At 60.9% G+C, this 12,430-nt stretch overlaps 1 protein-coding gene across 1 annotated transcript in view; it reads right to left on the minus strand.

Annotated features, from left to right (window-relative positions):
- Positions 1–12,430, minus strand: part of SCRIB (scribble planar cell polarity protein) — a 341,504-nt gene that overhangs the window by 80,033 nt on the left and 249,041 nt on the right. The window contains exon 30 of the mRNA XM_063924738.1: positions 10,474–10,548. Within this exon, the coding sequence (XP_063780808.1) occupies positions 10,474–10,548 (75 nt within the window). The remainder of the gene's footprint in view (positions 1–10,473; positions 10,549–12,430) is intronic.

Here is a 12,430-nt window from a genome sequence, read left to right on the forward strand (position 1 = left end):
GGTCAGGGCTGCTGTTACTGTGCGTAAGGGTCAGTGCTGCTGTTACTGTGCGTAGGGGTCAGTGCCGCTGTTACTGTGCGCAGGGGTCAGTGCTGCTGTTACTGTGCGTAGGGGTCAGTGCTGCGGTTACTGTGCGTAGGGGTCAGTGCCGCTGTTACTGTGCGCAGGGGTCAGTGCTGCTGTTACTGTGCATAGGGGTCAGTGCCGCTGTTACTGTGTGCGGGGGTCAGTGCTGCTGTTACTGTGCGTAGGGGTCAGTGCCGCTGTTACTGTGTGCGGGGGTCAGTGCTGCTGTTACTGTGCGTAGGGGTCAGTGCTGCCGTTACTGTGCGTAGGGGTCAGTGCCGCTGTTACTGTGCGCAGGGGTCAGTGCTGCTGTTACTGTGCGTAGGGGTCAGTGCCGCTGTTACTGTGCGCGGGGGTCAGTGCTGCTGTTACTGTGCGCGGGGGTCAGTGCTGCTGTTACTGTGCGTAGGGGTCAGTGCTGCTGTTACTGTGCGTAGGGGTCAGTGCTGCTGTTACTGTGCGCGGGGGTCAGGGCTGCTGTTACTGTGCGCGGGGGTCAGTGCTGCTGTTACTGTGCGTAGGGGTCAGTGCTGCTGTTACTGTGCGTAGGGGTCAGTGCTGCTGTTACTGTGCGCGGGGGTCAGGGCTGCTGTTACTGTGCGTAAGGGTCAGTGCTGCTGTTACTGTGCGTAGGGGTCAGTGCCGCTGTTACTGTGCGCAGGGGTCAGTGCTGCTGTTACTGTGCGTAGGGGTCAGTGCTGCGGTTACTGTGCGTAGGGGTCAGTGCCGCTGTTACTGTGCGCAGGGGTCAGTGCTGCTGTTACTGTGCATAGGGGTCAGTGCCGCTGTTACTGTGTGCGGGGGTCAGTGCTGCTGTTACTGTGCGTAGGGGTCAGTGCCGCTGTTACTGTGTGCGGGGGTCAGTGCTGCTGTTACTGTGCGTAGGGGTCAGTGCTGCCGTTACTGTGCGTAGGGGTCAGTGCCGCTGTTACTGTGCGCAGGGGTCAGTGCTGCTGTTACTGTGCGTAGGGGTCAGTGCCGCTGTTACTGTGTGCGGGGGTCAGTGCTGCTGTTACTGTGCGCGGGGGTCAGTGCTGCTGTTACTGTGCGTAGGGGTCAGTGCTGCTGTTACTGTGCGTAGGGGTCAGTGCTGCTGTTACTGTGCGTAGGGGTCAGTGCTGCTGTTACTGTGTGCGGGGGTCAGTGCTGCTGTTACTGTGTGCGGGGGTCAGTGCTGCTGTTACTGTGCGTAGGGGTCAGTGCTGCTGTTACTGTGCGTAGGGGTCAGTGCTGCTGTTACTGTGTGCGGGGGTCAGTGCTGCTGTTACTGTGCGTAGGGGTCAGTGCTGCTGTTACTGTGCGTAGGGGTCAGTGCTGCTGTTACTGTGCGTAGGGGTCAGTGCTGCTGTTACTGTGCGTAGGGGTCAGTGCTGCTGTTACTGTGCGTAGGGGTCAGTGCTGCTGTTACTGTGCGTAGGGGTCAGTGCTGCTGTTACTGTGCGTAGGGGTCAGTGCTGCTGTTACTGTGTGCGGGGGTCAGTGCCGCTGTTACTGTGTGCGGGGGTCAGTGCCGCTGTTACTGTGCGCGGGGGTCAGTGCCGCTGTTACTGTGCGCGGGGGTCAGTGCCGCTGTTACTGTGCGTAGGGGTCAGTGCTGCTGTTACTGCGCGCGGGGGTCACTGCTGCTGTTACTGTGCGTAGGGGTCAGTGCCGCTGTTACTGTGCGCAGGGGTCAGTGCTGCTGTTACTGTGCGTAGGGGTCAGTGCTGCTGTTACTGTGCGCGGGGGTCAGTGCTGCTGTTACTGTGCGTAGGGGTCAGTGCTGCTGTTACTGTGTGCGGGGGTCAGTGCTGCTGTTACTGTGTGCGGGGGTCAGTGCTGCTGTTACTGTGCGTAGGGGTCAGTGCTGCTGTTACTGTGCGTAGGGGTCAGTGCTGCTGTTACTGTGCGTAGGGGTCAGTGCCGCTGTTACTGTGCGCGGGGGTCAGTGCCGCTGTTACTGTGCGCGGGGGTCAGTGCCGCTGTTACTGTGTGCGTAGGGGTCAGTGCTGCTGTTACTGCGCGCGGGGGTCAGTGCCGCTGTTACTGTGCGCGGGGGTCAGTGCCGCTGTTACTGTGCGCGGGGGTCAGTGCCGCTGTTACTGTGTGCGGGGGTCAGTGCTGCTGTTACTGTGCGCGGGGGTCAGTGCCGCTGTTACTGTGTGCAGGGGTCAGTGCTGCTGTTACTGTGCGCAGGGGTCAGTGCTGCTGTTACTGTGCGTAGGGGTCAGGGCCGCTGTTACTGTGCGTAGGGGTCAGTGCTGCTGTTACTGTGCGTAGGGGTCAGTGCCGCTGTTACTGTGCGTAGGGGTCAGTGCTGCTGTTACTGTGCGTAGGGGTCAGTGCTGCTGTTACTGTGTGCGGGGGTCAGTGCCGCTGTTACTGTGTGCGGGGGTCAGTGCTGCTGTTACTGTGCGTAGGGGTCAGTGCTGCTGTTACTGTGCGTAGGCGTCAGTGCTGCTGTTACTGTGCGTAGGGGTCAGTGCTGCTGTTACTGTGCGTAGGGGTCAGTGCCGCTGTTACTGTGTGCGGGGGTCAGTGCTGCTGTTACTGTGCGTAGGGGTCAGTGCTGCTGTTACTGTGTGCGGGGGTCAGTGCCGCTGTTACTGTGCGTAGGGGTCAGTGCTGCTGTTACTGTGTGCGGGGGTCAGTGCTGCTGTTACTGTGTGCGGGGGTCAGTGCTGCTGTTACTGTGCGTAGGGGTCAGTGCTGCTGTTACTGTGTGCGGGGGTCAGTGCTGCTGTTACTGTGCGTAGGGGTCAGTGCTGCTGTTACTGTGCGTAGGGGTCAGTGCTGCTGTTACTGTGTGCGGGGGTCAGTGCCGCTGTTACTGTGCGTAGGGGTCAGTGCTGCTGTTACTGTGTGCGGGGGTCAGTGCTGCTGTTACTGTGTGCGGGGGTCAGTGCTGCTGTTACTGTGCGTAGGGGTCAGTGCTGCTGTTACTGTGTGCGGGGGTCAGTGCTGCTGTTACTGTGTGCGGGGGTCAGTGCTGCTGTTACTGTGTGCGGGGGTCAGTGCTGCTGTTACTGTGTGCGGGGGTCAGTGCTGCTGTTACTGTGCGTAGGGGTCAGTGCTGCTGTTACTGTGTGCGGGGGTCAGTGCTGCGGTTACTGTGCGTAGGGGTCAGTGCTGCTGTTACTGTGCGTAGGGGTCAGTGCTGCTGTTACTGTGCGTAGGGGTCAGTGCCGCTGTTACTGTGCGTAGGGGTCAGTGCTGCTGTTACTGTGCGTAGGGGTCAGTGCTGCTGTTACTGTGTGCGGGGGTCAGTGCTGCTGTTACTGTGTGCGTAGGGGTCAGTGCCGCTGTTACTGTGTGCGTAGGGGTCAGTGCCGCTGTTACTGTGCGCGGGGGTCAGTGCCGCTGTTACTGTGCGCGGGGGTCAGTGCTGCTGTTACTGTGTGCGGGGGTCACTGCTGCTGTTACTGTGCGTAGGGGTCAGTGCTGCTGTTACTGTGCGCGGGGGTCAGTGCCGCTGTTACTGTGTGCGGGGGTCAGTGCTGCTGTTACTGTGCGTAGGGGTCAGTGCTGCTGTTACTGTGTGCAGGGGTCAGTGCCGCTGTTACTGTGTGCGTAGGGGTCAGTGCTGCTGTTACTGTGCGTAGGGGTCAGTGCCGCTGTTACTGTGTGCGTAGGGGTCAGTGCTGCTGTTACTGTGTGCGGGGGTCAGTGCCGCTGTTACTGTGCGCGGGGGTCAGTGCCGCTGTTACTGTGTGCGGGGGTCAGTGCTGCTGTTACTGTGTGCGGGGGTCACTGCTGCTGTTACTGTGCGTAGGGGTCAGTGCTGCTGTTACTGTGTGCGGGGGTCAGTGCTGCTGTTACTGTGTGCGGGGGTCAGTGCTGCTGTTACTGTGTGCGGGGGTCAGTGCTGCTGTTACTGTGTGCGGGGGTCAGTGCTGCTGTTACTGTGCGTAGGGGTCAGTGCTGCTGTTACTGTGTGCGGGGGTCAGTGCTGCGGTTACTGTGCGTAGGGGTCAGTGCTGCTGTTACTGTGCGTAGGGGTCAGTGCTGCTGTTACTGTGCGTAGGGGTCAGTGCTGCTGTTACTGTGCGCAGGGGTCAGTGCTGCTGTTACTGTGCGCGGGGGTCAGTGCTGCTGTTACTGTGCGCGGGGGTCAGTGCTGCTGTTACTGTGCGCGGGGGTCAGGGCCGCTGTTACTGTGCGCGGGGGTCAGTGCTGCTGTTACTGTGTGCGGGGGTCACTGCTGCTGTTACTGTGCGTAGGGGTCAGTGCTGCTGTTACTGTGCGCGGGGGTCAGGGCCGCTGTTACTGTGCGCGGGGGTCAGTGCTGCTGTTACTGTGCGTAGGGGTCAGTGCCGCTGTTACTGTGCGCAGGGGTCAGTGCTGCTGTTACTGTGCGCGGGGGTCAGTGCTGCTGTTACTGTGCGTAGGGGTCAGTGCTGCTGTTACTGTGCGTAGGGGTCAGTGCTGCTGTTACTGTGCGCGGGGGTCAGTGCCGCTGTTACTGTGCGTAGGGGTCAGTGCCGCTGTTACTGTGCGCGGGGGTCACTGCTGCTGTTACTGTGCGTAGGGGTCAGTGCCGCTGTTACTGTGCGTAGGGGTCAGTGCCGCTGTTACTGTGCGCGGGGGTCAGTGCCGCTGTTACTGTGCGCGGGGGTCAGTGCTGCTGTTACTGTGCGTAGGGGTCAGTGCCGCTGTTACTGTGCGCGGGGGTCACTGCTGCTGTTACTGTGCGTAGGGGTCAGTGCCGCTGTTACTGTGCGTAGGGGTCAGTGCCGCTGTTACTGTGCGCGGGGGTCAGTGCCGCTGTTACTGTGCGCGGGGGTCAGGGCCGCTGTTACTGCGCGCGGGGGTCAGTGCCGCTGTTACTGTGCGTAGGGGTCAGTGCCGCTGTTACTGTGCGTAGGGGTCAGTGCTGCTGTTACTGCGCGCGGGGGTCAGTGCTGCTGATACTGTGCGTAGGGGTCAGTGCTGCGGTTACTGTGCGTAGGGGTCAGTGCCGCTGTTACTGTGCGCAGGGGTCAGTGCTGCTGTTACTGTGCGTAGGGGTCAGTGCCGCTGTTACTGTGTGCGGGGGTCAGTGCTGCTGTTACTGTGCGTAGGGGTCAGTGCCGCTGTTACTGTGCGCAGGGGTCAGTGCTGCTGTTACTGTGCGTAGGGGTCAGTGCTGCTGTTACTGTGCGTAGGGGTCAGTGCTGCTGTTACTGTGCGTAGGGGTCAGTGCTGCTGTTACTGTGCGCGGGGGTCAGGGCTGCTGTTACTGTGCGTAAGGGTCAGTGCTGCTGTTACTGTGCGTAGGGGTCAGTGCCGCTGTTACTGTGCGCAGGGGTCAGTGCTGCTGTTACTGTGCGTAGGGGTCAGTGCTGCGGTTACTGTGCGTAGGGGTCAGTGCCGCTGTTACTGTGCGCAGGGGTCAGTGCTGCTGTTACTGTGCATAGGGGTCAGTGCCGCTGTTACTGTGTGCGGGGGTCAGTGCTGCTGTTACTGTGCGTAGGGGTCAGTGCCGCTGTTACTGTGTGCGGGGGTCAGTGCTGCTGTTACTGTGCGTAGGGGTCAGTGCTGCCGTTACTGTGCGTAGGGGTCAGTGCCGCTGTTACTGTGCGCAGGGGTCAGTGCTGCTGTTACTGTGCGTAGGGGTCAGTGCCGCTGTTACTGTGTGCGGGGGTCAGTGCTGCTGTTACTGTGCGCGGGGGTCAGTGCTGCTGTTACTGTGCGTAGGGGTCAGTGCTGCTGTTACTGTGCGTAGGGGTCAGTGCTGCTGTTACTGTGCGCGGGGGTCAGGGCTGCTGTTACTGTGCGCGGGGGTCAGTGCTGCTGTTACTGTGCGTAGGGGTCAGTGCTGCTGTTACTGTGCGTAGGGGTCAGTGCTGCTGTTACTGTGCGTAGGGGTCAGTGCTGCTGTTACTGTGCGCGGGGGTCAGGGCTGCTGTTACTGTGCGTAAGGGTCAGTGCTGCTGTTACTGTGCGTAGGGGTCAGTGCCGCTGTTACTGTGCGCAGGGGTCAGTGCTGCTGTTACTGTGCGTGGGGGTCAGTGCTGCGGTTACTGTGCGTAGGGGTCAGTGCCGCTGTTACTGTGCGCAGGGGTCAGTGCTGCTGTTACTGTGCGTAGGGGTCAGTGCCGCTGTTACTGTGTGCAGGGGTCAGTGCTGCTGTTACTGTGCGCGGGGGTCAGTGCCGCTGTTACTGTGTGCGGGGGTCAGTGCTGCTGTTACTGTGCGTAGGGGTCAGTGCCGCTGTTACTGTGCGCGGGGGTCAGTGCCGCTGTTACTGTGTGCGGGGGTCAGTGCTGCTGTTACTGTGCGCGGGGGTCAGTGCCGCTGTTACTGTGTGCAGGGGTCAGTGCTGCTGTTACTGTGCGCAGGGGTCAGTGCTGCTGTTACTGTGCGCGGGGGTCAGTGCTGCTGTTACTGTGCGCGGGGGTCAGTGCTGCTGTTACTGTGCGCGGGGGTCAGGGCCGCTGTTACTGTGCGCGGGGGTCAGTGCTGCTGTTACTGTGTGCGGGGGTCACTGCTGCTGTTACTGTGCGTAGGGGTCAGTGCTGCTGTTACTGTGCGCGGGGGTCAGGGCCGCTGTTACTGTGCGCGGGGGTCAGTGCTGCTGTTACTGTGCGTAGGGGTCAGTGCCGCTGTTACTGTGCGCAGGGGTCAGTGCTGCTGTTACTGTGCGCGGGGGTCAGTGCTGCTGTTACTGTGCGTAGGGGTCAGTGCTGCTGTTACTGTGCGTAGGGGTCAGTGCTGCTGTTACTGTGCGCGGGGGTCAGTGCCGCTGTTACTGTGCGTAGGGGTCAGTGCCGCTGTTACTGTGCGCGGGGGTCAGTGCCGCTGTTACTGTGCGCGGGGGTCAGGGCCGCTGTTACTGCGCGCGGGGGTCAGTGCCGCTGTTACTGTGCGTAGGGGTCAGTGCCGCTGTTACTGTGCGTAGGGGTCAGTGCTGCTGTTACTGCGCGCGGGGGTCAGTGCTGCTGATACTGTGCGTAGGGGTCAGTGCTGCGGTTACTGTGCGTAGGGGTCAGTGCCGCTGTTACTGTGCGCAGGGGTCAGTGCTGCTGTTACTGTGCGTAGGGGTCAGTGCCGCTGTTACTGTGTGCGGGGGTCAGTGCTGCTGTTACTGTGCGTAGGGGTCAGTGCCGCTGTTACTGTGCGCAGGGGTCAGTGCTGCTGTTACTGTGCGTAGGGGTCAGTGCTGCTGTTACTGTGCGTAGGGGTCAGTGCTGCTGTTACTGTGCGTAGGGGTCAGTGCCGCTGTTACTGTGCGCAGGGGTCAGTGCTGCTGTTACTGTGCGTAGGGGTCAGTGCCGCTGTTACTGTGCGTAGGGGTCAGTGCTGCGGTTACTGTGCGTAGGGGTCAGTGCCGCTGTTACTGTGCATAGGGGTCAGTGCCGCTGTTACTGTGTGCGGGGGTCAGTGCTGCTGTTACTGTGCGTAGGGGTCAGTGCCGCTGTTACTGTGTGCGGGGGTCAGTGCTGCTGTTACTGTGCGTAGGGGTCAGTGCTGCCGTTACTGTGCGTAGGGGTCAGTGCCGCTGTTACTGTGCGCAGGGGTCAGTGCTGCTGTTACTGTGCGTAGGGGTCAGTGCCGCTGTTACTGTGTGCGGGGGTCAGTGCTGCTGTTACTGTGCGCGGGGGTCAGTGCTGCTGTTACTGTGCGTAGGGGTCAGTGCTGCTGTTACTGTGCGTAGGGGTCAGTGCTGCTGTTACTGTGCGTAGGGGTCAGTGCTGCTGTTACTGTGTGCGGGGGTCAGTGCTGCTGTTACTGTGCGTAGGGGTCAGTGCTGCTGTTACTGTGCGTAGGGGTCAGTGCTGCTGTTACTGTGTGCGGGGGTCAGTGCTGCTGTTACTGTGCGTAGGGGTCAGTGCTGCTGTTACTGTGCGTAGGGGTCAGTGCTGCTGTTACTGTGCGTAGGGGTCAGTGCTGCTGTTACTGTGTGCGGGGGTCAGTGCCGCTGTTACTGTGTGCGGGGGTCAGTGCCGCTGTTACTGTGCGCGGGGGTCAGTGCCGCTGTTACTGTGCGCGGGGGTCAGTGCCGCTGTTACTGTGCGTAGGGGTCAGTGCTGCTGTTACTGCGCGCGGGGGTCACTGCTGCTGTTACTGTGCGTAGGGGTCAGTGCCGCTGTTACTGTGCGCAGGGGTCAGTGCTGCTGTTACTGTGCGTAGGGGTCAGTGCTGCTGTTACTGTGCGCGGGGGTCAGTGCTGCTGTTACTGTGCGTAGGGGTCAGTGCTGCTGTTACTGTGTGCGGGGGTCAGTGCTGCTGTTACTGTGTGCGGGGGTCAGTGCTGCTGTTACTGTGCGTAGGGGTCAGTGCTGCTGTTACTGTGCGTAGGGGTCAGTGCTGCTGTTACTGTGCGTAGGGGTCAGTGCCGCTGTTACTGTGCGCGGGGGTCAGTGCCGCTGTTACTGTGCGCGGGGGTCAGTGCCGCTGTTACTGTGTGCGTAGGGGTCAGTGCTGCTGTTACTGCGCGCGGGGGTCAGTGCCGCTGTTACTGTGCGCGGGGGTCAGTGCCGCTGTTACTGTGCGCGGGGGTCAGTGCCGCTGTTACTGTGTGCGGGGGTCAGTGCTGCTGTTACTGTGCGCGGGGGTCAGTGCCGCTGTTACTGTGTGCAGGGGTCAGTGCTGCTGTTACTGTGCGCAGGGGTCAGTGCTGCTGTTACTGTGCGCGGGGGTCAGTGCCGCTGTTACTGTGTGCGGGGGTCAGTGCCGCTGTTACTGTGCGCGGGGGTCAGTGCCGCTGTTACTGTGTGCGGGGGTCAGTGCTGCTGTTACTGTGCGCGGGGGTCAGTGCTGCTGTTACTGTGCGCGGGGGTCAGGGCCGCTGTTACTGTGCGCGGGGGTCAGGGCCGCTGTTACTGTGCGCGGGGGTCAGGGCCGCTGTTACTGTGCGCGGGGGTCAGTGCTGCTGTTACTGTGTGCGGGGGTCAGTGCTGCTGTTACTGTGCGCGGGGGTCAGTGCTGCTGTTACTGTGCGCGGGGGTCAGTGCTGCTGTTACTGTGCGCGGGGGTCAGGGCCGCTGTTACTGTGCGCGGGGGTCAGGGCCGCTGTTACTGTGCGCGGGGGTCAGGGCCGCTGTTACTGTGCGCGGGGGTCAGGGCCGCTGTTACTGTGCGCGGGGGTCAGGGCCGCTGTTACTGTGCGCGGGGGTCAGGGCCGCTGTTACTGTGCGCGGGGGTCAGTGCTGCTGTTACTGCGCGTGGGGGTCAGTGCCGCTGTTACTGTGCGCAGGGGTCAGTGCTGCTGTTACTGTGCGCAGGGGTCAGTGCCGCTGTTACTGTGCGCGGGGGTCAGTGCTGCTGTTACTGTGCGCGGGGGTCAGTGCTGCTGTTACTGTGCGCAGGGGTCAGTACCGCTGTTACTGTGCGCGGGGGTCAGTGCTGCTGTTACTGCGCGTGGGGGTCAGTGCCGCTGTTACTGTGCGCAGGGGTCAGTGCTGCTGTTACTGTGCGCAGGGGTCAGTGCCGCTGTTACTGTGCGCGGGGGTCAGTGCCGCTGTTACTGTGCGCGGGGGTCAGTGCTGCTGTTACTGTGTGCGGGGGTCAGTGCTGCTGTTACTGTGTGCGGGGGTCAGTGCTGCTGTTACTGTGCGCGGGGGTCAGTGCTGCTGTTACTGTGTGCGGGGGTCAGTGCTGCTGTTACTGTGCGCGGGGGTTAGTACTGCTGTTACTGTGTGCGGGGGTCAGTGCTGCTGTTACTGTGCGTATGGGTCAGTGCTGCTGTTACTGTGCGTAGGGGTCAGTGCTGCTGTTACTGTGCGTATGGGTCAGTGCTGCTGTTACTGTGCGTAGGGGTCAGTGCTGCTGTTACTGTGCGTAGGGGTCAGTGCCGCTGTTACTGTGCGTAGGGGTCAGTGCTGCTGTTACTGTGCGTAGGGGTCAGTGCTGCTGTTACTGTGCGTAGGGGTCAGTGCCGCTGTTACTGTGCGTATGGGTCAGTGCTGCTGTTACTGTGCGTAGGGGTCAGTGCTGCTGTTACTGTGCGTAGGGGTCAGTGCCGCTGTTACTGTGCGTAGGGGTCAGTGCTGCTGTTACTGTGCGTAGGGGTCAGTGCTGCGGTTACTGTGCGCGGGGGTCAGTGCTGCTGTTACTGTGTGCGGGGGTCAGTGCTGCGGTTACTGTGCGCGGGGGTCAGTGCTGCTGTTACTGTGCGTAGGGGTCAGTGCTGCTGTTACTGTGTGCGGGGGTCAGTGCTGCTGTTACTGTGCGTAGGGATCAGTGCTGCTGTTACTGTGCGTAGGGATCAGTGCTGCTGTTACTGTGCGTAGGGGTCAGTGCTGCTGTTACTGTGCGTAGGGGTCAGTGCTGCTGTTACTGTGCGTAGGGATCAGTGCTGCTGTTACTGTGCGTAGGGGTCAGTGCTGCTGTTACTGTGCGTAGGGGTCAGTGCTGCTGTTACTGTGCGTAGGGATCAGTGCTGCTGTTACTGTGCGTAGGGGTCAGTGCTGCTGTTACTGTGCGCAGAGGACAGTGTAGCCTCACCTGCTGTGTAGTCGGGGAGCAGGGAGAACAGGGGGCTTCCCGTTTGCTTCCAGTTGTGAAGTCCCCGGACGGCGTCTGTAAGGCAGAAAACAGACAGTGAGAGGGAGGCAGAGGACAGACAGACAGTGAGAGGGAGGCAGAGGACAAACAGTGAGAGGGAGGCAGAGGACAGACAGTGAGAGGGAGGCAGAGGACAGACAGTGAGAGGGAGGCAGAGGACAGACAGTGAGAGGGAGGCAGAGGACAGACAGTGAGAGGGAGGCAGAGGACAGACAGTGAGAGGGAGGCAGAGGACAGACAGTGAGAGGGAGGCAGAGGACAGACAGTGAGAGGGAGGCAGAGGACAGACAGTGAGAGGGAGGCAGAGGACAGACAGTGAGAGGGAGTCAGAGGACAGACAGTGAGAGGGAGGCAGAGGACAGACAGTGAGAGGGAGGCAGAGGACAGACAGTGAGAGGGAGGTAGAGGACAGACGGCGTCTCTAAGGCAGAAAATAGACGGTGAGAGGGAGGCAGAGGACAGACGGTGAGAGGGAGGCAGAGGACAGACGGTGAGAGGGAGGCAGGGGACAGATAGACGGTGAGAGGGAGGCAGAGGACAGACGTTGAGAGTGAGGCAGAGGACAGACGGTGAGAGGGAGGCAGAGGACAGACAGACAGTGAGAGGGAGGCAGAGTACAGACGGTGAGAGGGAGGCAGAGGACAGACAGTGAGAGGGAGGCAGAGTACAGACAGACAGTGAGAGGGAGGCAGAGGACAGACAGACAGTGAGAGGGAGGCAGAGGACAGACAGACAGTGAGAGGGAAGCAGAGGACAGAGACAGTGAGAGGGAGGCAGAGGACAGACGGTGAGAGGGAGGCAGAAGACAGACAGTGAGAGGGAGGCAGAGTACAGACAGACAGTGAGAGGGAGGCAGAGGACAGACAGACAGTGAGAGGGAAGCAGAGGACAGAGACAGTGAGAGGGAGGCAGATGACAGACGGTGAGAGGGAGGCAGAAGACAGACAGTGAGAGGGAGGCAGAGTACAGATGGTGAGAGGGAGGCAGAGGACAGACGGTGAGAGGGAGGCAGAGGACAAACAGTGAGAGGGAGGCAGAGGACAGACAGTGAGAGGGAGGCAGAGGACAGACAGTGAGAGGGAGGCAGAGGACAGACAGTGAGAGGGAGGCAGAGGACAGACAGTGAGAGGGAGGCAGAGGACAGACAGTGAGAGGGAGGCAGAGGACAGACAGTGAGAGGGAGGTAGAGGACAGACGGCGTCTCTAAGGCAGAAAATAGACAGTGAGAGGGAGGCAGAGGACAGACGGTGAGAGGGAGGCAGAGGACAGACGGTGAGAGGGAGGCAGGGGACAGATAGACGGTGAGAGGGAGGCAGAGGACAGACGTTGAGAGTGAGGCAGAGGACAGACGGTGAGAGGGAGGCAGAGGACAGTGAGAGGGAGGCAGAGGACAGACAGACAGTGAGAGGGAGGCAGAGTACAGACGGTGAGAGGGAGGCAGAGGACAGACAGTGAGAGGGAGGCAGAGTACAGACAGACAGTGAGAGGGAGGCAGAGGACAGACAGTGAGAGGGAAGCAGAGGACAGAGACAGTGAGAGGGAGGCAGAGGACAGACGGTGAGAGGGAGGCAGAAGACAGACAGTGAGAGGGAGGCAGAGTACAGACAGACAGTGAGAGGGAGGCAGAGGACAGACAGACAGTGAGAGGGAAGCAGAGGACAGAGACAGTGAGAGGGAGGCAGAGGACAGACAGTGAGAGGGAGGCAGAGGACAGACAGTGAGAGGGAGGCAGAGGACAGACAGTGAGAGGGAGGCAGAGGACAGACAGTGAGAGGGAGGCAGAGGACAGACAGTGAGAGGGAGGCAGAGGACAGACAGTGAGAGGGAGGTAGAGGACAGACGGCGTCTCTAAGGCAGAAAATAGACAGTGAGAGGGAGGCAGAGGACAGACGGTGAG

The sequence above is a fragment of the Pseudophryne corroboree genome, chromosome 5, assembly GCF_028390025.1.
Source record: "Pseudophryne corroboree isolate aPseCor3 chromosome 5, aPseCor3.hap2, whole genome shotgun sequence".
Lineage (NCBI taxonomy): Eukaryota > Metazoa > Chordata > Amphibia > Anura > Myobatrachidae > Pseudophryne > Pseudophryne corroboree.